This window comes from Solea solea, chromosome 11 (assembly GCF_958295425.1).
Source record: "Solea solea chromosome 11, fSolSol10.1, whole genome shotgun sequence".
Classification (NCBI taxonomy): Eukaryota; Metazoa; Chordata; class Actinopteri; order Pleuronectiformes; family Soleidae; genus Solea; species Solea solea.
The window spans coordinates 2550053-2575918 of NC_081144.1; the positions used below are offsets into that span (position 1 = coordinate 2550053).

General features: G+C 42.7%; 2 protein-coding genes across 3 annotated transcripts; one reads left to right on the forward strand and one right to left on the reverse strand.

The window, feature by feature from the left end:
- Positions 1-143: 143 nt before the first annotated feature.
- asxl1 (ASXL transcriptional regulator 1) lies at positions 144-15448 on the reverse strand. Of its 2 annotated transcripts, XM_058642889.1 has the most exons (11): positions 15047-15448; positions 12138-12220; positions 10565-10682; positions 9690-9879; positions 7704-7864; positions 6808-6892; positions 5730-5896; positions 5014-5110; positions 4663-4768; positions 3311-4403; positions 144-3228 (listed from the first exon to the last, which is right to left on the reverse strand). In XM_058642889.1, the coding sequence occupies exons 1-11, from the start codon at positions 15101-15103 to the stop codon at positions 616-618; spliced, it is 4770 nt and encodes a 1589-aa protein (XP_058498872.1). In that variant the 5' UTR covers positions 15104-15448; the 3' UTR covers positions 144-615. The 2 variants fall into 2 exon arrangements, with proteins under 2 accessions (XP_058498872.1, XP_058498873.1); XM_058642890.1 differs by lacking the exons at positions 12138-12220; positions 15047-15448 and adding an exon at positions 11749-12119.
- Positions 15449-17685: 2237 nt separating this feature from the next.
- LOC131468642 (zinc finger protein PLAGL2-like) lies at positions 17686-25477 on the forward strand. The gene is made up of 2 exons (XM_058643132.1): positions 17686-17995; positions 19315-25477. Exon 2 carries the CDS (start codon positions 19757-19759, stop codon positions 21047-21049), a length of 1293 nt encoding a protein of 430 aa, XP_058499115.1. The 5' UTR covers positions 17686-17995; positions 19315-19756; the 3' UTR covers positions 21050-25477.
- Positions 25478-25866: the final 389 nt, after the last annotated feature.

Consider the following 25866-nt stretch of genomic DNA (forward strand, 5'->3'; position numbering starts at 1 on the left):
GAGAATCTAAAACTGGTATTAAACAGTATTAAAGCAGTGGTTTAATTTAGCTTCTCACCACTCAAAGACCATTTAACTTGGTTGCCATATTTTATTAAAACTGAAGTTTAACTGAACCAAGAAATGAGCCAACAGTTAAACAATTTAATTTACTCATTTTAATGGTTAAAAAAATACTTCTTTGAGCAAAGAGACAACAATGCGTCCCTGTTCTCTGAGGAAACGAGGGACCAAAACAATAATGGCCACCAAATGATGACAGGTGGAGCAAGATAAGATGAGGTAAATGTTTTTGAGGAGAGAAAACAAAAAAGGCACAATTTACAATCAATCATGCCCCAAAATTCACAATAACAATATTAATAATAATAACAATAATAATAACAACAATAATAATAATAATAATAATAATAATAATATCAATACAACTAAAAAAATCTGAAAATCTGCAACAACAAAAAAAATACAGACCAGTCATTATACAAGGCAAGTTTTGCCTTTCAGGCTCCTCCTGTGTGCTCTGACCTATTCAGGATTCTGTACACTCCGGAGCCCCCAGTCCTGCAGCTGACACTGTACAGATACAGTTCGACAGTTCACTGCGACGCCAACATGCTATCTGACCACCAGACATGAAACACAGAGTTTAGAGGGACCAATGCAATCGTCGTGGCAGAAAGCCCCGCAGCCTTGGCACATGATCATGGCTTTAAGGCGGCACGAGCACTTGAGAGCCACCTCCTCAGTCGCACCGTCGGTGAAAGCCTGGATGCTCAGCGTGGCCTGGCTGGAGGCCAAACGGGGGCGGAGCTGGAGCATGCCATCGGCCATGCTCCGAGTGAAACCATTATTGTCCATCACTGACACATTGGCTGTGTAGCTTACACTTCCCGCCTGCTTGGGCAGTTTCCCGTACAGCTGGAAGGGAAGGGAGGAAGCGGAGGAGGAAGGTGAGGGAGAAGAGGAAGTGGAGGGGGAGCCAGATGAGTAGGAAGCTTTGCTGTGCTCCTTCTTTGCCATTCTGGCTAAAGTCATCTCCATGTTGAGGAGTCCCTCCATCGCGCCTCCGCTCAGGAAACTGTCCATGACGCTCACAGGCTCCTTTTTGGTAACACTCATGGGTATAATGGGGGAAGATTTGGCAAGAGCCTGGCAAGAGGGCCGCGAAGTGACTTCGTTCTTTACGGCGGATGCTGGAGAATGCTGTTGTTGGAGATGGTGGGGCAGCTGAGAATGTGGTGGGCGCCAGTTGATCTTAATAGTGGGCAACACCTCAGTGGGACAGATGTCTGCATGGGTAGGAGACGGGCCATTGGGTATGGTCCGGTGAGCCGCCTGGGCCCGGTCCGGAATGGCTCCTGGTGACGGCTGAGGACCACGAGAGTCTTTGATGACTGCGGACTCCACAGAAGTCTGAGCGCTAATGTCTGACTTAGTTCTGGAGGACACAGACGTGGAGGAGGATGAGGAGGGTGGCAGAGGGGTGATGACTGGAACAGCACCAGGGGCTTGCTGGGACTGATACTGTGAGGCTGGAGATTCCATCAGGCACAACACTGTGCGGGCTGTTGGAGACTTGTGGCTCTGAGAGACTGTGTTCAGTTCTGGTGCAGGAGATTGTGTTGAACCCTCAGGCCTGTGGCGAGGCCCGGAGGTCCTGGAAATGGGTGGCCTTGGGTGTGGACCTGGCAAGCGACTGATCTCTAGTCTGTTTGCAGAGTGCGTTGGTAGAACTTTCTCCAGGGACAGGCTGCCCTGCAGTAACTGAGTGACTAAAGGGTTGTTGGCCTCCACACTGGACACAGGTCTGGCTGAGCTAGCCTGTCTCCTGGAGGCAGATGTGGTGGAAGGGTGAGAGGCTGAAGGCTTTAAGGCTTCACGACATTCTTCTTCAGCAGAACTGTGTCTAGAAGCCCCAAAATCATCTACGGGTTCCATTTTGACCACAACATTGCCGTCTCTGAACCCCTGTGTCTGGACAGAGGGGTCCTGAGAATTAGGTCGACTCTGCAAGCTGTTGGGGAAGCAAGGCTGAATGACGGTCTGTCCTTGTCGACTTGACACATGGGCCTGGATGACTGGCTGCTGGTTCTGGGGAGAAGGGCTGCAGATGACTAGTTGACTGGTTCTCTGGGTACTTCGAGGTGGGGACCAGTCTTGGTCATGGTGCTGCTCATCCTCCTGGCTCTCATTCTCACAGTCTGAAGCGGTTTCTGTTGAGTCACTGTGTGTCCCAGCCTCATCATCTTTCTCTATCCCACAGTCCACATGCGGCGAGGTTAGCCGTCTCTCTGTAGCTTTGTGAGAGAGAGGCTCCTGTGGATCCACATGGTGAGAACCATGCTGGATGACACTACCCATTCCAACTTCCTTTACTTGCTCCTTTTCTCTGGACTGACAGGAGCTGGCCAGTGTTTGAATAACGTCCACACCCTGAGCCCCAAACCTAGGAAGAGAATCTGGGATTGAAGTTGGGGCAAGAGTCGGCTTTCTGCAACCCATGGCTGCACTCTCTGAGGGTGGTGCAGTAGGAGCAGCAGAGGCAGCAGCAGACTCAGGTCGCGGACTTTGCCTTGTTGGCTGGTCAGCCACAGACTCAGCTACAGTGTCAGGCTCTGGAGAGGAAGAGTCAATCATTTTGTCACTTAGCCCATTAGAGGGGCTATGAGCACTGGCTGATGATGATTCTATTTCCTCAACAACGTCTGGTCCTCCAGCGGCCTCCTCTCGAGGTGGACTTGGTGTCTGTGGGGGCTCCATGGACATGGAAGTTGAGGTAGTGGACAGGGATGGGGAGGGTTGGGGCGTGGGGTCTACATTGAGAAGCAGTAATTGTGTTCCAGATGAATTAGAGCCCGAAGACGCTCCCTGCTCATCCATCTCACCATCTCCCCTGGTTCCTCTTCCTCCTCCTCCTCCTCCTCCTCCTCCGGGCTCGATAGGTCCTGGATGCTCCCGTGCTCTTCGTCCATTGCTGCTATCCGGTAGCCCAGCAGAAGTCCGCAGCCTGACCCCCGGCGGCCCTGCCCTGTCGGTAGAGGCTGCAACAGCAGCAGCGGCCTCGCGCTGGGCCCGGGCTTGCTGGGCGCGGGCTTTGATGTCTGCCAGCGTGCGTGCGCCCCCCGTCCCCGACCGCCGCGAGCCCTCGCCGGGGGGCACGATCCTCGGGCAGATCTGGTAGGTGGGGTGCCCTTTGACCCAGGGAGGTTTGATTCTGGACAGTGTGATCTGGGACAGAGACACAAAGACAGTGAGTAACCCTCACTAAAACAATAGTTTTAGTGCAAGGTGTTATACAACAAACACGTACCCGGATTGGCGGCACCTTGGGCTCCTCTGTTGTCGGCTGCGGCTTCTCTGAACGGACACCGTCAATTGTGGTACGAAAGGACTGACGATCTTCAAGCCGCGGCCTCTTTTCGGGGAAGCTGGAGAAGGCCTGACTCTCATCTGGCCTTCTCTTCTGCTCTTTGAGCTGGGCGCTGGGTACAGGAGTGCTGGCTGGGCTGGCTGGGCTGGCTGAAGGGCTGCTGTCACGGCTGCTGGTGGTGGTGGTGGTTCCCCCTGTGATGGATGTGACCACAGAGGCTGTATCATCCAAGGGATCGGCGACAACTGCGGCACTGGAAGATGCTGAGGAGGATGACGATGAGTCCAGGCCTGCAGCAAAAGCTCCCTGTGTGTCTGAAGGTGAGGAGGGTGAGGAAGCGGGTGAAGAGGCAGATGAAACAGAAGAGGAGGAGGAGGAAGGGGAGGAGGTGGAAACCAGGGTAGGTGCTGTCTCTTCGGGGAGCAGACGAGCTGTAACTTCGGGCTCTTCGTTTGCGCTGGTGGAAGCAGGGCTGGGGCTGGGGCTGGGAGTAGGAGTAGGGGTGGGAGTGCGAGTAGGTGTAGGAGTAGGAGTGGGAGTGGGAGTGGGAGTGGGCGTGGGCGTGGGCGTGGGGGTAGGAGTAGGAGTAGGAGTAGGAGTAGCAGTAGGAGTGGGAGTGGGAGCTGGCAAAATGACTGGCTCTGGACTGGGAGAGGGCTTTGGATCCAATGGGGCCGCCTCATCTGGAAGCTCCACACCGCATTCAGCCTGCAGCACCACCTCACCTTGAACCACTGTATTTTCAGAAACGGGTGAGCCAATAGTGACAGCTGAGATGTCCACTGCAACACTGGCCTCAGAGGCTTCTGCGGGCGGCAGGGCCGGAGCAGCGGCCTTGCAGAGGGTCCTGCGGGCTCTGCGACGGAAGTCAGCCCGTGTACGTCTCCTCATCCTGCCATCTCTCCTCCGCCGTCCCACAGTGCGTCTCTTGGGCGCTGCCACCACAGCCACATCACTGTCAAGCACAGTAGCTGCAACTTCACTGCTTTCACTCATGGTCAGCTTTAGGGATTCCTCTCGTGTCAAGCCAGACCTACAGTTTCAAAGACATCATGTTAGGACATCATGGAAAAATAATGCTTATTACATTGGCTGTGACAGATGCATCTATCTTAACTACAGGTGGAGGAAATTTGTGACTTAAAAAATGTATATCCACACCCATCAGCCACAACAGTAGTCAGTGGTGTTAATGTTGTGTAATCAGGGTTTTTCTAATAAATGTCATCTTATGGCCACAAGAAAGTCAAAACCTCCAACATGACTAAGAATTCACATAGACGGACTCTTACTTTTGCCCATGGTATTCTTCAAAAAACTTTTCCTTCCATGCCTCCACCTTCTTCTCTTTCTCCATTTCCTGTCGGAAACGCACCTGCATCTCATGGGTGAACTCGCCTAAACAGAACAAAGAGCGATATGTATTCTCATTTTCATCCGGGATTCACACAGCTTGCTTTGCATGCCTGGCAGAATCACTCATGGGAACACACAATGAACATACACTAAATGGCAGCGGCCGTAACACTGACATAAATATTACAATTCCAGGAAAATATCTGAACAATTAGAGGAAATTCAGAGCAATGTCCAAAACTCCTCTGATTTCAAGTCTGTTAAAAGTAACTGAATATTTATTTTACCCTCAGCCAGTCTCTCTTTCCAGCTCTGGGAGGCATGGGTGAAGAACTCATTATTGAGAGCTGAACTACTCAGTCTGGCCATACCATCCGGGCCAATCTGCAAAAAGAGAGGGCATGGCAGGAATGTTACTCGAGAATGACTACTACTACAAGAATGTTACAATTAGTACACAAAGTACAAATTATTATTATTATTATTATTAAAATTAACACACGATGAGAAAAATGTCTTCTCTTGTTTGTTTATTTATTTATTTATTATGTAGAATGTTCATACCACCTCAATAAGCTATCAACCTGTAAAATATGTCTATAATCTGTAAAATATTCTGTAAATTAGCATTTATCCATATGTCTATTAATATAGCATATTCACTGCACCTTACCTGTATATAATAATCTGCACAATATAATTGTATTTATAGCGCTCATTTATATTCATATTAGTTTTTTATATATTTATACTAATTCATAGAACATCCCACTAATCCACCCATCCATATATACCCAACAATTGCATATTAATTAAAAAAATCTACTTCTGTACATATATATATATATATATATATATATATATACACATATTCTTGCACTTTCTGCTTGTTGCACTTCTGGTGAGAAGCAAATCTCAATTCGTTACCCGAAACTTGTATTTGAATAATGACAATAAAGTTGAATCTCATCTCATCGCCCTGATAAAAATCAGAAAAACATACCTGTCGGTCAACTTCTGGCAGCAACTGCAGCAACTGCTGCTGTGATTGTGTGGGAAAGGCTGCGAATGTCCGCACATTAATGAGGGCTCTGATGTTGGTGTTGACCAGGATGGAGCCCGGTGTTTCAAAGTCTACGTCCACTCCGCCTCGACTCCTCTTCATCGGTCCTGAAAAAGTACAACGCAAGTTTTATCTGCTGCTCAAATTACACTATCGTCAGGTTCCCTTCACATATGAATATGAAGTTATAAAGAAAACCTCTTATGTCAATGGCTGCTTTTACACTGCATGAGGTGGAGTGACCCAATTTAGATTTTTATCCTCCCATGTGGCACAAATCAGATGTGAGACATAAAGGTTAACAGGAAAAAAGCACATGGATTCAATCCATCATTGGGCCAGTCTCAGGTCTCATTTGTACGAGTTAATAAATCAGATTTGAATCAGACGTGTATTTCGCCATCGGAGTGGTGAGATCATATATTCTCCTGTCAAAGCAATTTGTACGTCCTTAAAAATGAGACTGTGGCAATTATGTAAACACACATGGAGACTCGCCACAATCACATGATCCTTTTGACTGGTGCCTCAAACCAGTGCACTTATGCTGAAGTTTCATGCCTTTTTTAAGCCTTCAGGGTGAGGATTCAAAGACTTTTATTGTCAATTTTCTATATGTACAGGACATACAGAAAAATCAAAATACCCTTTCTCTTCTCTCCTCAGTACTGAAAGGATGTCTAGATTTCAAAATAACTTTCTATACTTCCAATTTGGCATACGAACCATTTTCAGGTCAGTAGCTCAGCCCACCCTGCACATTATCACAGCAAATGTCAAACTGAGTAAATGCAGATTTCAGATATGGGTCACTTTTGAAAGGCAATGTAAGCAGGTCGGGGCATCAAAACCTGCAGTGTAAACAGAGCCTACAATAGAGGAGGCGGTGAGAGATTTGTTGACTCGTCCATAGATAAATGGTGAAAAGATTAGACTAAACCTTTGCCGTTTTAACTGTATGGCTTCCATTTTTATGGGTTTTTCTTGGTGGTTGGTGTGGTGTTAATTTAGTGTTTACCTGAGGGGACATGCTCTCCATTAACTTTCAGAGGTGTGAGGACAACGCGAGGCATCATGACTGCTTTCTTCCTCTGTCTCCCAGACTGTAGACAAACACAAGGAGATGGATAAGTTCACAGAAATAATGTGGTTCAAAAAATATGAAATGAGGGGGGTTACGTGGCTAATGACTCGGGCCTTATCCACACAGAAATTACAATTTTACAAAAGCCATTACAATCTTTTGGTTTTTTGTTTGAAACATGGCACTGTTTCAAGAAATGTCTTCATTAATACAAAAAAAACCTAATCTAAACACTGTAGTACATATAGCAGGCCTGTATAAGGTGCTGTAATGCTGCTATAGAAATACACCAAAAATGGAGATGATGATGTGGCACAAAAAACCTTGTGTCATGTACAAACTTTAAATCAAGCCTTATTTGAGTCATACACAATGTATAAATCACAAAAACAGACAAATGCCAGGGGGAAGAGGGAAAGAAAACAAAAGTTAATATAAATTAAAAAAAGAAAAACTAACTCCAAACACAAGTAGAAGAAGATGACAACAAAGAAAGTGGCAATGCAAGAGCAAGAGATAGAGATGGGACCATGACATCATCTTGTCCTCAAAGTTGCATATTGGTTGTATACACCAAAAAGCAAGGGTGGCATTTTGAGATTTTTTTCACTCTGAGACCCGTTTTCCAAATATAGCATTTTATAGCTCCCAAAATGCTGGTTCCATGGAAATAAAAAGCTGAAACGACAAAGCTTTGGCAGATTCTCGTCATGTGTGCAGGCCTTAATAAAAAAAAAAAAGGACCTGCTCTCAAATCCTTGACTTAAGAGAAGTTATATATAATGTTATTAAGAGATGTACATTGGAAACATGGCTTCAATGCTGCTGACCTGTCTTGAACGGCTTAGTCTGGTCTGAGCGTGCTGGGTTTGCTGTGTGTCTGTGCGTCCCTGTTGTCCTGCTGACCGGCTCAGACGGGTCTGTGGTTGGTTGCTTGGAGGCTGTGGTTCTGTAGAGCAGGAGGCACTGGAGGAACTTTCATCCACTGAGGCTAAGGGGGTGAATCAAAAAATACTGTCAGACAACCACTCACTCACACACTCTTCTGACAGATAAAGAGACTCCATCAACACTGACACCACAGCTATACAGTGGAGAAGACACCACACATGTAGTTGACAGCATTTAGCAGCAAGCTTTGACATATTTCCAGCGATCATGGAAAAGTAGCTTCCACCTGAGCAGAAGCTACTTTTAAGAAAACATCCACTGGTTTGTAATAAACAGTATTTTTGCACCATCATTGCCAGTGTTGGGCAGCCAGGTTACAATAAAATTAGTTTCCACAAACACAAGTAAAATATTTCAATTAAATTCAGTCATATTATTACAGTTACTTCCTCAAACCCGATTCGTTTAGGGCTTCAACAAATAATTATTTTCCTTATCAATGTGTTTCCTCATCTCCGCTCTCTACCTTATTTTAGGCAGAAACAACTAAGTTGACAGTCGAGTAACAGTTGATACAATTGTTTAATTGGGGTATTTTGCCTGCTTTTATTAATTTAATTTCATTCATTCACCTTCAACACAGACCAACAACACAAAATAATGAAAAATATCCTCATACTCTGTAAGAGCCCACTTCTTCATGTCATCCTCCTACTCTGTAATATTACACAGATGTGGAAATGATTTTCCATTTCCATTTGTTATCAATTGTTTTGAGTTTTTCCCACGACATTGAGAAAGCAAACATGCTCCATTCACAGATGAAGGAAACAAACACCGGAAGTGCTGCATAAAAATAGGAAGTCAGAACCCTTGTTACTTCTGTATAAAAAATAAGGACTATGGGTTAATCTGCCCCTCTACAGTTAAATGATCCAAAAACTGTTCAAACATCTTACAAGAATGTTTCTACCAGTGTTTCCCCTAGGATGGAGTTGTAGCAGTGGAGGTGAGTGTTCACTCGCATGCAAAAGCAAAGAGCAAAGTGCACCGTGCTGGGGGGGTTTCTATGTGTCTGCCAGCACTAGAGGGGCTCTTTAGGCTTAAGTACATAAAAGTACATTTGTGCAAAGTAATGAGCAGGGGAAATGTCTGCCTAGCTATGAGGTGTCTCAAGCTTTAGGAATTTACACTTTTATTGAACGCATAAATTAACAATAATTTTAACAAAAAAATATATTAACAACGAACCATATACAGTAAAATCACATAACACAAATGCAAGAATAATCTAAAAGGTCTGTGCCTCCAACACATGCATCTTCCCACTCCCTCCTCTGTCCCCATCACAATCCTCCACTCCACCCATGTTAACACCTTCAGCCATCCTAACATTTCTTGGACAATCCCATCCAAATAATATGTAGGCTAACGTATCTCTGAAGTAATCTGTCAGTAATTTGAGATTGACAGCAGGTCACAGTGGGCCTCGCGCATAGAAAGGCTGCTTCGAGACAGTAGGAATTTTTGGCCCGCCACTGCTACGTGCATATAGGGGAAACACTGTCTCCTGTAGAATGTTTCTATTATAATGTGTAGGTCGCCTATAGCTGCATCTCACCAAACCATATCCACTGCAGCCTAACAGTCTGGGGTAGTTAGACTGCACTGCATCGCTTCAACTCTGAATGTCATGGTTTACATTAACACCAAGGACAAATGTGGCTCTGCGATTACATCAGTAACCCCAAAACCTTCATACGCAACCAAGGTGAATGAAACAGACAATGGCCTATAAATAGCTCACTGTAAGAGAGCTGAGCCACTTGGGCTTGTGTACTCCTGGCTTAGCACAACGATGACCACATTTAGAATAACCCAATAGGAAAAATGTCTGGTGGGTTTGGTGTATAGTGTGGTGTTACCATCATTGTCTCCACTGGCGGCAGCGGTCTCAGTGGAGTCACAGCTCTCCTGCTCTGCAGCATCTGAGGTGCCGACGGCTGTGCCTGCTGTAGGAGTGCTGCTGCTGGACGCTGTTTGGGCTGTGCTACCTGCTCCCTCAGCTGCCGTCTCAGACTCGGAGGTCGTCTTTGTCCACTGGAGGGCGTTCTTCTACAGGGTCAAGAATGAATGCAAAGTTAGAAGGACCTTCATCATTACGATCATTTATCCACTTCACTGAACACTGAAATGTGTATTGATAACAATGCGATAACAACCTCACATGACTATGTGATTTGATTAACTCACTGTTTTATGTACCGTGTACAAACGCAAAGTAATATTATGCAGCCACACAAGACCCTGATTTAACTGGTCAAAAATACAGCAGCCAGACTCAATTCTACATATGTCTCCTGCTCAAGCTCATCTACACCGTTTATCCATCAAAAAAACACAAAATTCTACCATTGGTTTACAAAGCTTTTGAGGATTTCATCATGACAGAAACCTTTTCTCAAACCACATCCCAAAGAGTATTTGGCTTTTTAAGATTTTAAACCTACATGTAACCATTATTTTTGTTTTAGTTCAGTTTGTCTCATGAGTCTGTTTATGTAAATTGTTTGTTTGAACCCCTATTACTTTAATTACGTTACTCAGAACTTGTATTGTTCATTCATTAGCGGTGCGTGTATGCCACTTTAAGTGAGATGATGTTTTCATATATACTGAATAAATAAACTTGACTTGACTTCAGACACCGTGTGACCTTGGCAGACAAGCAGACTGATGAATACAAAGTAGCTGGATCATGCTTGATTATAAACATGATTTATAGGTCATGTTTAAGTACCTTCAGGGTGAACAGGCTCATCCGTCCAGGCAGTTTGAAGAAGATGCTGTTCTTGACTCGGTCTCCCCTTACCTGGGAGTGCAGCATGGTGACCAGGCAGGCCAAAGGGGCTGTGCCACTGCGTATGCATGTATGGACGCAAAAAGACAAGACACAAAGAGCACAATAATCAATTCACGTTGGAATTAGGTTTCCATTTCCACAGATTCAAACATTTCCTCCTCAAAAATGTGATACGAAATGTTCTTGACATTGGGTTTACATTTTCCTGACATAGGTTGCATGGTGCAGATGTTTCAGTTTCCCCTCAATACTCTTTGTCGAGGTTAACCGATGGTCTCTCCACCATCACAGTGCAATTGTACAGTGCCCTCAGCTCCATTAACTACATGTATTATTAGCAACAAATTGCTGCAATGCCACCTGTCACCAGATAGCTGAAACCAAGTTGCTACAGCAGTCACAGAATAAAACGTGATACTCTTGATTTTTAAACTAGTGCACCCGTTTACTCAAAGGGCTTCAGCAGTTCATAGAAACGTACACTACGAGTGGTGCACCTTTAAACAGCCGTTTGCACTGTGAGGGGGACACCAGCGACCAAAAACAGCGAAATACAAAATTACTTCAGGAAGACAAGGTAGTGTTGTGTCACATAATCACTCCGTCTGTATCATTTTTGGCTATTTGCATGTTAATGCTGTAGTAACACTGTCCCCCATTACAGAAACAGAGCAGAGTGATAGACAGTGAAAATTAACATGTTTTATATTACAGCCGGGACAAAATCAGTATGCGTGGTGGAATGAGACGTGTCCCGACATTTTAATATCCACCTGTGATTTTGTAAAACAAGGGCACTGTGCCTCACAATGTACTGCCCTGGAATCACATCATTTTTATTTATTTATTTAAAAACAGGCTTTACTTTTGACTGACAGGGAATGTCAAATGCTTCTTGCAATCAAAATGTCAACTGCAGTTATACAACAAATCAGTTTAAAGTGACTTTCTCCATAAATCCACCAGATATTCTCCCAGCACGGGGTAAAGTTATGAATCTACATCACATGTTCTGAGCATCAACAAGATCTATAAAATACAACAGAATATGAAAAATTAGGTGTGTGTTACAGAAGACAAGTCATTACAGAAAGGAACATGGTTATAGTCCAACAACTTACCTTCTGTTGGTCAGCAGCAGGTTCCGTGGTGTATGGAGAGAGGGAGAGAGAGAGAGGAGAGTGAGACGTACATGATAGTATATTAGGTTCACTTACTAATAAAAAGAATACATCCAAAATGGGAGTAAATGGTAAAACTACGCAGTGTAGAACAGTTTAGCATGCATAATTCATGTTTGATAATAAACGCCTTCTTTAAGCTATGATTTTAACCAAAAATTGCAAAACTAAACCCTGGGAAACTCGAACAACATGACATCTAAAGCTTCATTAGTTAGTTAGACAGATACACATTTTTTAGCCTAAACCTTGGAATCTTTGATTAACATTTTAATAGTAGCAGCATGCACTACTACAAATAATTGTGTGCACGTGTGTATGAGTCTGACCGCATTTCCTTCAGCCCCTTTGTCTGGATGACATGGAGGATTTGTTTGGGAGTCATGGGAGCATCCGAGAAGTTCTCCAAAACCTGGAAAACATCCAACATGTTTTTACCACACGGACATAAACACTCTGAATAAAAGGAGGCAGTTCATTAAGAAAAAACATCAGACAAAAACGTTCTGCGGTTCAGGAAGGAGGAAGATATAAACATTCACAAAACGAGGACGGAGCTGTAATCAAAAAAGGTATTGAGCGGAATATTTTACGAGTGTAAAATTACATGGATTCTACAAAGACTTGCAGCTATTCATAAACCCACAAAAGCCAACTAACATCTGGCTTTTGTCTGTAATGGAAAGGATACAAATCGGCTTTCAGTCCCTCAAATAACTGCATTAGATACAGAGTATAGGTTTTGATCATCTCAGTGTCAAAACGTTAAATTTGCTACTTTCTTCTACTGCTATCTTTAATTTGGCAGCCTCTACACTGCACCAGAAAAGAAGCAGAGTCAGTGAGAGGATTTAGATTGCAGTAATCAAACCTCTGCTTTAAAAAAAAAAAAAAGATCTTGACCCAGATGTTTCCACCATCTATCTACATCCGAAATTTAATCCAATTACTCTTTGTCCAGTGCTGGTTTGTTTTAACATGTTTTGTCGGGATTTAGAAAACTTCATAGCACAAAATACACTAGGCAAAATAACCAATGACCTTCTCACAGGTCCTGCTACATCAGACATCACTGATGAAGACTTCAGACTTCCAAATAAATCTGTCTTTTACATCTTTGACTGTGTTAAATTTTAGCAGTGATGCTCAATCTAGCAGTGAAGGTGCACCAATGCTGGATGAATGAAAGGAGACGCTGATATTTTATTCCTGTGGAACTAAGTGGGGCTAACCTGATTTAAGGGTTGGGCTACAAAACTTACTTCCAATATGGTTCACATATATGTTCCGTCAGCTCAAAGAACATAAAAGACCTGCATTGTTTGATTGAGATGCAGCTTTCTCAGCAGCATCTCATTCGCTTTGCTGCTGTGCAAGCTGCAGCATGGAGGACCCACTGTGCAAAAGCTCACAGATTTCAGTCAACGCCATGGGGTGGTGGAAGCGTGCGGCTAAAGACATGTTTCAATCCACCACATGTGTCTTTGTTTGATCAGAATCCAAATCACTGAGCTGTAGCAAGTAACAAAAACCGAGCCTCATTCACCTCCTGTGTATATTTGATTTAAATATCTGCATCATTAGGAATTGAGTAAGCTTTTACATTTGTTCCACCACTGAAAATAGCAAAACTGCCAATTACTGTAAACTTATGAATTCTATTAATTTGCAAACATGTTTGCCTTAAAAACAAACATACATTGGTCAAAACTGAACTTACATTTTTAAATCAGTAGTCTGTGTGGGCCAGACTGTGAATCATCTCATCAATTTCACACAACATGCATCAAATCACAACATTATCCAAATCCAATGACTCTTTCCTCACCCATGCTCCACCACCTGCTAAAGCACCTGCACAATTTGTTTTTTTCAAAACAATATAAATCTACTAACGGCAAAACCACATTCAAAACAAAAACAGCACAAATGTAATGTATTACTGGAGCAATGTAATTTAAATACACAAAGTATTTGCGAAGCATAGTGCTCAAAATGCTCAAAAAGCTTGCATTTATGCCATGAAACCATCTGGGTGCACCTAAACAAAGCAAAAAAAGGCTAGAAAAAACACATGTAGTTTACAGAAGGCAATTCTATCATGATTAAATAGATCAAGATGGACGTGGCCACAGTGAGATGAGCCACAGCAAATGTCAGTAGGAACATTTTTATATTATCAGTATGGGCTTTTGGGTGCACACCTGTGTGCAGAACGGAAAAACAAGTCTAAGAAGACTATGTACAGCTGCTGTATGTTTGGGGATTACGCCCATTGTACCCTGCTAATGAAAAGAGACAATGAACATGATTTCCTATGCATATAAAACACAATGTTGTAACCAACTTTGTGCCTGATTTATATGAAATGAGACTGAGCCCAGGTACCTGAACCCCTTGACCTCAAACTACATGACCACAGGTCTACACGAACGACTTAAATGACATGTAGCCACATTATCAATACTAAGTAGATAACGTAATCTATCACTCCTATTCCAGGCAGTGTGTAACGTTTAAATCACAGCTGATTCAATCCACTCCTCTCAATATGCATGTTGCTTGTACTGCTAATTTAAATAAACATGAACTGAGGTTTAAATAAACAACTGAGCTGTGATTTTCATGCACCGTTCGATGTCAATGTAGGTTCTGAAGACAACCGAGCTATGGGTTAACGCTAGCGTTTTAGCTTCGCTAATGTTAGCGAACACAATGCTCCACAACATTAGCTGTCTACTCCTCTATCGTGTTAAACGGTTCACTAACCACTAGCGGTTTAACGTTAACCTCTCGGTGACAGGTTTGCTCACACACGGCACGTAAAACACACCGTGGAAACGGTGTAGCGATAGTGTTACACTGATTGCTCGGGCGATAATTAGCATAGCACTAGCTCGTTTGCTACCTAGCAAACAAAGAGCTCAAAACAGGGGAGGTGTGTGTTCGCGTTGCTAACCAGCGTTAGCATTGCTGCGTGGCGTAGCGGTTTATGTTAACAGTCAGAACGACGTGCTGCAAATGCAAAACGCCACCTCTCACTTTATCAATTTCACTCGAAGCCTGTGGGCTACGTTAGCACTCATGTGTTAGTGTGTGTGGCTACGTTAAAGCAGACACCAGGCTGTGGTCGTGAGGAGAATATTCAAACGCCACAACACATCTGGATCCATCACTAGACATTAATTCACGCGTAGATCACTTGCGGCAATTTAAATATGAAAATGGGATGGTTTACCATGCGAGCTGCCTCAGCCCAGGTCCGCTCCTTCTTTCTCTTTTGTTTGTCCTTCATTTCCTCTGCGCTGGTGTCTGCGGGTTAGCCTGCTGCCTGTGTGTCTACAAAGCAACCTCAATGCGATGGCGGCTTAGCTGCTTAGCAAAATGGCTAACTACGTTGTAGGTGAGAGCTGAGACGAGACGTTCCTTTGAGCTCGGGACGATGCTGCGATGTGGCGCTCGTCTCTGCCGACTGTCACGACGGTGCCCAGTGATCTGCTGCTTAAACGAGCTCGACATACACCATCGTCTCCGTGTAGCACTGGAGCAGGGAGTGAGTGAGTGAGGGAGGGAGCTGGACTGACTGTGGTGGTGCTGCTGCTGCAGGACAAGCCTCTCTGGAATGCAACAACCAGGTCAAAGTTCAAACGCTCCGCAGGAATGCAACAAAACAACGTCCGGCCCTCCGCATGCGCATACTCTATACATATATATATATAGTATATATATATATATATATACATATATAAAAATATGTATGTATACATATTTTATATATATAATATAACTTATTTATCAGTTTTTGTTTGTATGTGTAATTTATATGTGTACTATTTTTTACTGTACTTGTTTACTTGTATTTGCCACCTCTTTAGGGCTGTTTCTAGCATAAACACTGACCTTGTCATGCAGGAGACCAAAGCCTGGTACTAATGAGGCAGATGGCAGAACCACATTTTTTGAGGAGCTGGTTAAGTTTAGGACTAAAATTTGAATTGTGGTTAATTTAAGCATGAACTGGTTATGATTATTTAGACGGGGTAGGGTTAGCGTTACCCTAAACCTACCCTTGAAATCTAACAGTGGGAGCAAATATATAAAAGTATATAAAAACTGGCATTGAATACAACTCTGAAGAATTCTAAACATTACAATGTCAAAGACGAACTTTATTGTTCCTGAACTGGAATCTATTTTAGCTGAAGCCATCTTCCGTGATTAATTGGTTACAATACAATAAAATCGTACATCACATTATCCTAGCCAAGGACAAAAACAGACCCTAGTCTTTGGACTGAGAAACATTTATGCCAACTGTGAGCTGCATTTCAACGCTCCAGATAAAGATAGTAAGTAGAATGGAGGGAAATATTTTTTGAACTGCTCCATCGGTATCTTAGCTCAGTTGATCTTTTAACAAATGGATTCTATCAACAGGCCAGTTTACATAACTATTCACCATTATTCAACCTAATGGCTGGAGAACTGACATAAAATTTCAGTAGTTAAAATTAGCAGTAGTGTCTCCACGAGGATTAGGAAATTATAATGGCAACAATATATTTATTGCTTCTTTTAAACAATTAAATTAATATTTTTGTTTTATTATAGAGCAGGAAAACATGTTTCTTTGTCAGAAGAACACAGGCTGCATATTCTGATGCATAATGCAATGTATGCATGTGCTACATTAAAGCATATTTGTGTTTTGGTGTAAATCTGGAATTCTCTGGTTTAAAATGGTCCTCAAATATTATTCCATGTGAGAATGAAAAATATTGTGGCAATCCTATAGCAATGTATTTCAGCATTATTTCCTCGAAAGAGATACTTATGTTTTTGGCAGTATTGGTTTGTGAGCAGCATAGCTCAAAAACTAAATGACAGATTTGGTTAAATATTTTTAAGGATGTAGTTTATGGCCCAAGGAAACACTTTGAAGAAATGAATGACTTGATTACGGACCTTTTGATATTTTTGTCAATTCAGCTAAAATGTTAAAATTGCTTATCAAGGTACAATGTTATAGATAGGTAAATAGTGATCTGCCAAAGAAACAATCACCGTTATATATATATATATCATATATGTTCATCAACAATCATCTGTTTCGGTCATGCAACTTTATTATGTACACAGGACCCCCACAAAAGTGTTGTGTGTTCATGTTAAACCATTCTGGCCATTCTCCTCTGACCTCTGGCATCGACAAGCATTTTCATCCATAACACTGGATATTTTCTCTTTTTGGACATTCTCCTTTTACCCAAGAGATTGTATTATTAGTAAATCAACAGTTTCTTCTGAAATACTGAGCCTTAAACACAAGCAACTGTGCTACATTAAAAAAAAAGTAAATCACATTTCTCCCTCATTGCGATGCTCAATTTGAACTTCAGCAGGTTGTCTTGATCATGTCCTTATGCCTAAATGCATCGAGTTCCTGCCGTGTGATTGATTGTCCAGATATTTGTGTTCATATAATGTATATCATTATATCACTGCCCTACAATATATTATTACAGGGAAAAAGTGTAACATAAAAACAGTTAGACAGTCCCCACTTGAGTTAAAGGTGCAGTGCGCAACATTTATTGTTGTAGTTGCATGTTGCAGCTTAATATCCCTATTCCCTTCAAAGTGTGTTGGACAACCTATACAGCCTTGAGCATAAAAACTCAACTTCTGGGGGTAATGAAAAACAACAAGGTGATTGTACACTGACGTACAACTATTTTATCTTCATTTGTGCCTTTAAACTCTCTGGGGACAAATACCAATATTGTATTTTAGTGTTAACTTAAAGCTTGTCTAACTGACAAACAAAATAAAAATACTTAGACAGAGCCATGAATCAGCACTTGAATGAAAACGTAAAATCTCCCTTTCCTTGTTTTCTCAAACTTTTGTTTGTATGTTGTTTGATATTATTTCTGTCTTAATGTATACTTAGTACGAATGAACGCGGGCAGCATGCACTACAGCCCACAGACAAGAGCAACACACACTGCTGCTGGAGTTCCTCTGAGCCCGGGGTGTGACGTCACTCTCCCAGAATGCATGGCTTCCAGCACGGCGCCCAGTAGTCCAGGCCTGGACTCTAATAAACATCCTTCTAAATTGTCCCAAAATGTCGATGTCGAGGCGAAACGGATGCTGGACGAAGAGTTGGACCGAGGCACAACTGGTAGGTACCGTTTTGGTCCGTGCGAAGCGAGCCGAGCCGGAGGCTAACCATGCTCGGTAAAATGTTAGAGGAGTTAGCTCCCGCAAGACAAACTCCGATACAACTTGGTGAACCGCTCATCTTTTGTTTTTTAACCCGCATGCTGGCTCCACTCAGTGACCGAAGGCGGGCAAATCCACACTTAACGCCAATCTGCGAGGTGCATCGCTTTAAAAACCAGTGCAAATGCACAGGGAAACCTGCGAGCACTAAACCTACTATCACCTCTCTGCCGACATTTGTGGCCGCAGCCGGGCTAGCAGTGAAATTTAGCTGCGGTCAGGTACCAACGCAGCGGACCACTTTCTACCCGCTCATACTCGGTCACTTCAGTCAAACTGTGGCTCTAATCCTCACTAATTCTTTAGTTTTGTGTATAACAGTTGTTTTGGCACTTGGTGAGACATATTGTAGAGTTGAACTCGTGTAAATGTGAGAATTAATGCTTAACGGCAACTCCGTGATGAGGATCCGCAAGATGGCGCTGCCTGCTCCCCCCATTTTCCTTGTCAACGAGACGTTTGAGGAAACTTTTTCAGTGGAAATATTCAGCGTGACTGAAAAAGTGACCGTTCAATATGAATAAGTGCATTTATTCAGACATGCGAGTAAGTTATGGTTTTAACACTAACAACGTGAATAATTCATCCTAAAATTAACATAATGAGGATTCCTCAAAGGTTTTTAGGGCTCGTGCAATAACTCAATAACAATACTACGAATAATTTATTAATTTCCCAAACACTTTGAGGCTTAACACATACAATCACATTGAATGTTTTGTGTAAATGTATGAAATGTTTGTTTTCTGCAACTGTTATTGGTCCATAAAATCCCTGAAAACCAAAATTTACTTTTTCTTCAAATCTTACTTGGGGAATATATCAGCCTTTATAGTGAGAATTATCATTATTAGTTAAAAATGTTTTTCCGTGGTAATTTTTTTTTTAGGTTTAAGTAAATATTCAAAATAACATGACCACTCTTGTTAGCATAATTATGAATAATAAGTTATGTATAAGGATTATTTAAAAACAATTAGTGAGAGGGCCAATATTAGCTTATATCATTCACAGTGCATCATCTAATGCAAACCAAATGTTGGCCAAAATGTCAAAATAAAAGTATACAAATTTTGATAAAATGCGATTATTCTTTGTGACTTCTCCATTACATTACTTTGATCCTATCAATATAAGGTACATAAGGTCCTATAATGCTGTAGCGTTTGAGCTTTTAGGCATGATTTGCACATAGTTACACTGTTTTCTGGTTTGCAGGTCTGCAAAGATGTTGAACTGCTTCTGTGATTCAGCTGCTGTGACTGTGGTGTCCAGGTCTGCAGAATACTAAAATAGACTGTGGGCCAACAACAAGAGCTCTTCTCAAGAAACACAGCAATCCAGTCAGGGCTTCCAAAGCTCCTCATCACCGCAGCCCTTTTGGGGTTGCTATGGCAGCTGCTGTCACAGAAACCAAGTGCTGGACACAGGCTGGCCCTAGCAAGGCAGGACAGACCACTACTCATTGCCACAAGAAACCATCAGACTCTCAACAAGCAGCACTTAGCATTAATTCTAGCACTCTAAGTTAACAAGAGGACCAGCAGTGTACAGGCTGATGGTCAGCTGTCTGGAGAATCCTCATGAGTCTTGTCTGTGTGTGCTCAGGCTCTTGGCCAGAGTCCTTGTGCAGTAGCAGAGCCAGCACTGTTCCTAGACCATGTTCCACCAGCAGGACCATCTGAAGAGCCAGCTGCAGGAGAGCCACCCAGCCAGCAGGCAGCTCTTTCACTGCCAGGAGTGTGGGAAGCAGTACAACACTCAGCTGGGGTATAGACGCCACCTGGTGGCAGCCCACAGCGCTTCAACTGGCCTGTCCTGCCCAGAGGGGGCACCACCCCTCCTGGAGCACCTTGGCAGCCACACAGACAGGCCTCCACCGTCAGAGGGCAATGCTAATGCTGCTGTGCCTGTGAGAGAGAGGAAGTACTCGTGTGAGCGTTGTGACCGCCGTTTTTACACTCGTAAAGATGTGCGCCGTCATGCCGTGGTGCATACTGGTCGCCGTGATTTCCTGTGCCCCCGTTGTGCACAGCGCTTTGGCCGTAGAGACCACCTAACCCGCCACTTGAAGAAGAGTCATGCCCAGGAGTCAGGATTGATGCCATCCTGTGCACCCAGTACTCCTGTGGCTACGTCGACTCCTGCCACCCAGTGCCCAGTGAAGGAGCCCAGCCCTGTGACCTCTGACATGGGCTCCATCCCCAAGGAGCCCATGGAGACATTCTCCAGGGATATGTACAACTCCTATCCCATGGCCAATCCTGTCCCTGGGATGGGCCACCCGCATGGCCTCATGCAGGGCACCTTACCCTCTACCATGGGTGTGGGTCGCCACATGGCCCCCCAGCCTTCTCACCCCCACCACCATCACCTGCAGCCTCCGGCAGCTCCGCAGCAGCAGTCCTATAGCAACATGTCCAGGTACCAGCACGGATCTACCTCATATCCTCGTGCCGATGTGGACAGTTTCCTGCTGGACCTGCAGAGTGCCCCCCCTCCTCACCTGAGTGCTGTCAACTCCTCTACCTCCACTTCTGCCTCCCCCCAGAGGGAGGTGCTGAATGAAGGGGTGGGTTCTGGTGGTGACTCCCACCTACTGTGCCGGAGCCCTGCTGTCTCTTCAGCCGAGCTGTCCTGCACCACCAACATGGACCTCGGGCCGCTGCTGGGTTTCCTGCCTTTCAGCCTGCCACCCTACAGCCCTCATATGGGGATGGGAGGGTTAGTGATGAGCTATCCACCTGCTACCACTACCACTTCCTCTCCATCCTCTTCCACTGGGCTGTCCTCGCAGGCACCAGGGCCTTTCACTTTCTTCCAGCCTCCACAGGCTCATGTACCCCAGGGCCCTGGAACCCACAACCACAGCCAACTACCTCAGGCATACAGCAGTCCTGCTATGAGCACTTCCAGCTCCCTACCTCACTACTATCAGGCCTTTCAGCAGTAAGCAACTCTGTCTTCACAAATGTTGCCTTTGTCATGCTCATGGATTTTTAATGAAAAGGGTAAAACATGAGAATAGCGTCTTTTATTGTATAAAAAAGTTTAACTTTCGCTTGTCAGTGCTTATAATGCTAATCTTTGTAGATTTTTTTTTTTTTGTTGAACACAACAAATCACCTCATCAGTATTACCTCATAATTTAAAAAGGAAGCTTGAACGTTTTGAGGAAATGTGATGGTCTCACTGCAACCAAAACAGAGTACCTCAACCAACAGTAGATGCACTTAACACACTTGTCACAGGTGCTGCATAATTCTGAGTCATTCAGTTTTAGGGTATTATAGAAGACACGACCATGTGAAGAAATATTTGATCTGGATAGGTTTGAAAATTTATTTGATCATTTGTAGGAAAATGTCACCGTCTTAGTGCAGCTGATGTGAGTTTTCCTCATTTCATTAGAGTGGAGCATAATTTACCTTACAGAGGGAGAGAACAGTACTCTGTTAAAGATGAGTACAAGCTAAAATGTTATAAATGCAAACTCTGCAGCACTGTTTGCATATGTTAGCTAGTGCTTAATGCACTAAAACATTAATTAAAAAGCTTTTCCAGTCAGTGATCCAACAGCACACCATCTGCTATGTCTGAGTTCAACAGCAGATGAAAATATAATTTCAACCATTCTGATTTTCAAGTGCGCTAAATGTACCCAACATCGAGAGTGAGGCTGTGTTAGGCCTTTTTTTTGTCTGTCCATGTTATCACCCACTTGATGTTGTATGCTGTAAAAGTGTAAGAGAGAAACTCTAAAGCAGGGATTCCTTATAGGAAGACGTTTTAAATGCAGTTACCTGAGATCACAGCAGCACAGTAACACTTAATGCTACATGGATATAATTTCCTTTTTTGCTGTATTATGTAGAATCACATAATTAAATGCACTTAATGTTTCATTTTCATAAATACAGGTCATTAGAAGTAAAAAAAAAAAAAAAGCTGCTGCTTTCTAAAGCTATTTTCAAACATGAACTGAAGATAATGCCCAGAAAATTGGGGTTTGGACATTTTCCAGAGTTTTAAGTTGTACTGCTCATATAAAGTAATCAAAATATTCAGGAGACGGTCAGTTGTCATAGTATTGGCTTCTGTGTAGGTCCTTTATCAGCGGTTACAGGATCCTAATGCATGCAAAATGCTGATTCAAACAATTTCTCAATTAGTGAGTAAAAATACTTATGTGAACAGAATATTTTTTTGTCAGATCAAATTTTAAGTTGGCTCCAACAGTGAGGAACCAATGAGATAAAGTGATTGCAGTTTCTGCCACCTTCACCTGCATGCTCAGTACACATGCCTCGTTAATCGCAAGGAACGATTTGAGATTTGTTAACCAATCGGTATTTCTTCTCCTCCGTAAGCTGGGGTACTTGAGAACAGTGATTCCCAAAGACTGGGTCAGGACCCACTGATGGGTCATGGGGGATTTTTTTTGGTTCCTTAAACAAATTTGCAGGGTTTTTCAACCCTTTTAGTAAAGATTTATTTGTATACGTTTTAAGTAACATGCATAAAATGAAGTTGTAATTCATTTATTAATGTAATTTACCAATTCAAATTCTGATAGTGGGTGTTACAGATTAGTTGCTACTTTATGCACAAATTGGCTCTTGTCATGATTCATATTGTGATTTGTGTCACAATAGTTTGCTTTTTGTTTTTTAAAGTGGGTCCCTATGTAGAAAGTTTGGGAAACACTGCTTTAGAAGGGCATTGTCATCAGGTAAAGAAATAGTCTAAATAAGTGCCCCCTTTCCCCTGTTCATTTCAAACTGAACCACTGGATCTGCGCAGGCTGCATCTGTAATCTGCTTGCTTTGAATTTCTGACTTCAGAATATGTTCTAAAAAGGTCTTCCAGAGCATGTGTTCCTTTTTTATCTTCCCTTCTCTGATGTCACTATTGGCTGTGGTGTTGGATGAAACAGGTTCTGATCTTCTCAGGACTTAAAAAGGTCGACTCCCTTCTCTCGTCCTGACCGGCAACGGCCAGAGAAGCAGGAGTTGAGGAGCAGCTGGTCTGTTGAGATTCAGGGTTCCTTTAACAGAGTCACACTGTAGCATGGAGGGAATAATGGATCCTACCCAGCTGCCCTCTGGTACACTCCACTCCGGAAATTGATCAAGAGTAGTGGAGATGTCAGAGGCCTCAAGCTTTGATGAGATTGGAAAGAAGATATTTAAAGAGTGACTGAGTCAGATGATCTTTTTCTCTTCTGCCTTAATTCCACAAACTGTATGTTGAAGGACTTCTCACAAGGATTGTAACAAGCCTCAATGTGTTGCACCGATGTCTTAAAATGCTACTGTTGTGCCTCTTTGAGAGTGTCTGATCTCTCTTAACTGGGTTTAAGCACTTACGACATTTTAAAAAAAGATGAATTTGACCTGTACCTCAAACATGCAGAACTGTGGGTTTCTGTTTCTATTTTGTATTTGCTTTTAGTTGTTTTGGCTCTTATTTGTGCCATTAGATTGAAACTATAAAGGTAGATTTTATGAATCTAAACTTTTTATCTAGTGGCAGACATTGACGTTATAATTCAGTCAGACTTTCTACCTCTACTTTGTCATGTATCTTGCTGCAAAATTCATTAGAACTAGTTTTAACCTGTAACAGTTAGGCAGTTTTTTTTTGTTTTTGTTTTTTACCACTGGTGAAGTTGTGGGATATGTTCAGAAATCAACTTTGAAGGACTGGGTGCACACTGAAAACTTAGCAGTGTGTTCCGGAGTCAAACAGTTCTCTGTTCTTGCCTTTAATGATATTTCTACTTATTTACTACCTCAGAGAAGAGACAGGCAACTGTCCGTCTAACTGCAGAGAAAATGACTGTATAGTTTTATTTTTGTCAGAACAAGCACATGTACTTGATGATAGCTCCATAGTTTTTTACTGAGGTTAGCTCAACAGAATGATGTTTAGCTTAATAAGTACCACATTATGTGTCACTTCATGTTGCCTTTGTTGTGCTATAACGCTGTGTCTCTCTCTGCCTCTTCAGTCTGGAATGTTTACTGTGTTTGAGAAACTTGGCCTCAGTCTAAAGGCATTCCACAGCTGCCTGATGGAATGCTCTGACAATACTGATGGTACTGTCGATTCCCACTGTTGGCACTTCACCTGAAAGTAGCGTCGTTTTTACTATGATGAGGGATGCATTTTATGAAGAATGGTGTTGGAAACTTTTGACTTCAAGCTTTTCCCGTGTTGGTGTCTTAGTGTTCGAGTGTTTTGTGTTACATATCATCATGCATTTTGCATACCTTTTGTTTTATTTACTTTTCAATCAGACCAAACTGTAGGCTCAGGAAATGAATTTCCTACTTCGTATAGCACAAAAGTTACTGCAGTACTTTCAAAAGTATCCAATTACCGTCCCCCGTTATCAGTTTTCAGTTGGTATGAAATGCAGCCTTTGGACATCAGAGGCTTAAGGATGTTTCCTCTCGTCGTAACAGATATATTACCAGACTTTGAGTTTTCATGAAGGCCCCATATTGGTGGACTTTGATTTGAGTCATTGTAAACTGGTGGGGGCACGACTTTGGGAATATGCACTACTTAACCAAAGTGTCTGGATTGTGCAATCGATCACACGGTGGACATTCTGTTACTGCTTTTTTACTTGGGTTTTCTTAGCATGGATTCTTAGTGCCTCCCCAAAATTGCCATTACACAAGTCGCCACGCCTCACACAAGCTTGTAAGGGCAGGTTCGCTGCATCCTGGGCTGGGTGCTATCCAGAATTACTGTATGGGAAGTGTTTTTTTTCACTGTGTCAGATGTAATGGTGATGCCAGACCAGATGCCAGGTAGAGATGGTCATTTTGGATGGGGATGTCAGAATACTGATCTTCGAACAATAACATGTTTTCATTTAATCTATTTAGGGCAGCAATAATTAATTGATTATTAATTGACAATTGGATGTTTCAGCTTCTTAAATGTGAGCGTTTTGTGGTTTCTTTGCTCTATATAGTGAAGAAAACATTAAAGCTGAATAATGTTGGTTTGTGGATAAAACAAGACATTAGAGAACATCATTTCCAGGTTTGGCAAATATTTGAGTGGCCAGACACTCCTCCTTTGTGCCACAACATTAAAAACATTCCAGACTGACTGTGGAGAGGGGGACACATGACCAGTATTCATTTCATTAAACCATCATTCACTTTTATCCTGTTGCCTGCACATAGGTCGGCTCTGAGAACCACTCTGATGCAGGTTCCTTTGATTTTTAACTCCGACAAGTTTTGCTTTAGGCGTTTGTATTATCACTTGATAGACTAGAATACAGTGAAAAGGAGTTGGCGTTTTCTAATTATCTGAACATCAAGTAATACAAAATAAAAATGAATATTTAGATTTCCACTGTGTCTCTGTGTTTTACAATGTGTGGATGTCTTGGAAGGGTCGATGACAGTAACCTCCTACAGCACTTCTTTCCAACTTCAGACCTGATAATGGATATTAAATATTAATTTATTTTCAGTATTCAGGTTGGAAAACCAAGTGACATAACTTATCACAGAAGAATGCCAGTAAATATGATGCTGACTGCTAAAACCTTACAGGAGTGAAGATAATTTCAACTTTCATCATATGTTAAAACAGTTGATCACTGGATACTGGATTAATGTAGACCATTTATTTATTTGCAAATGAGGCATATTACCAGTTGGTGGCTGTAATACTCGCAATATGTTGTATTATTTGTGTTAACAAAGAAAACCCATGTATAAATATGTTAGAACACAG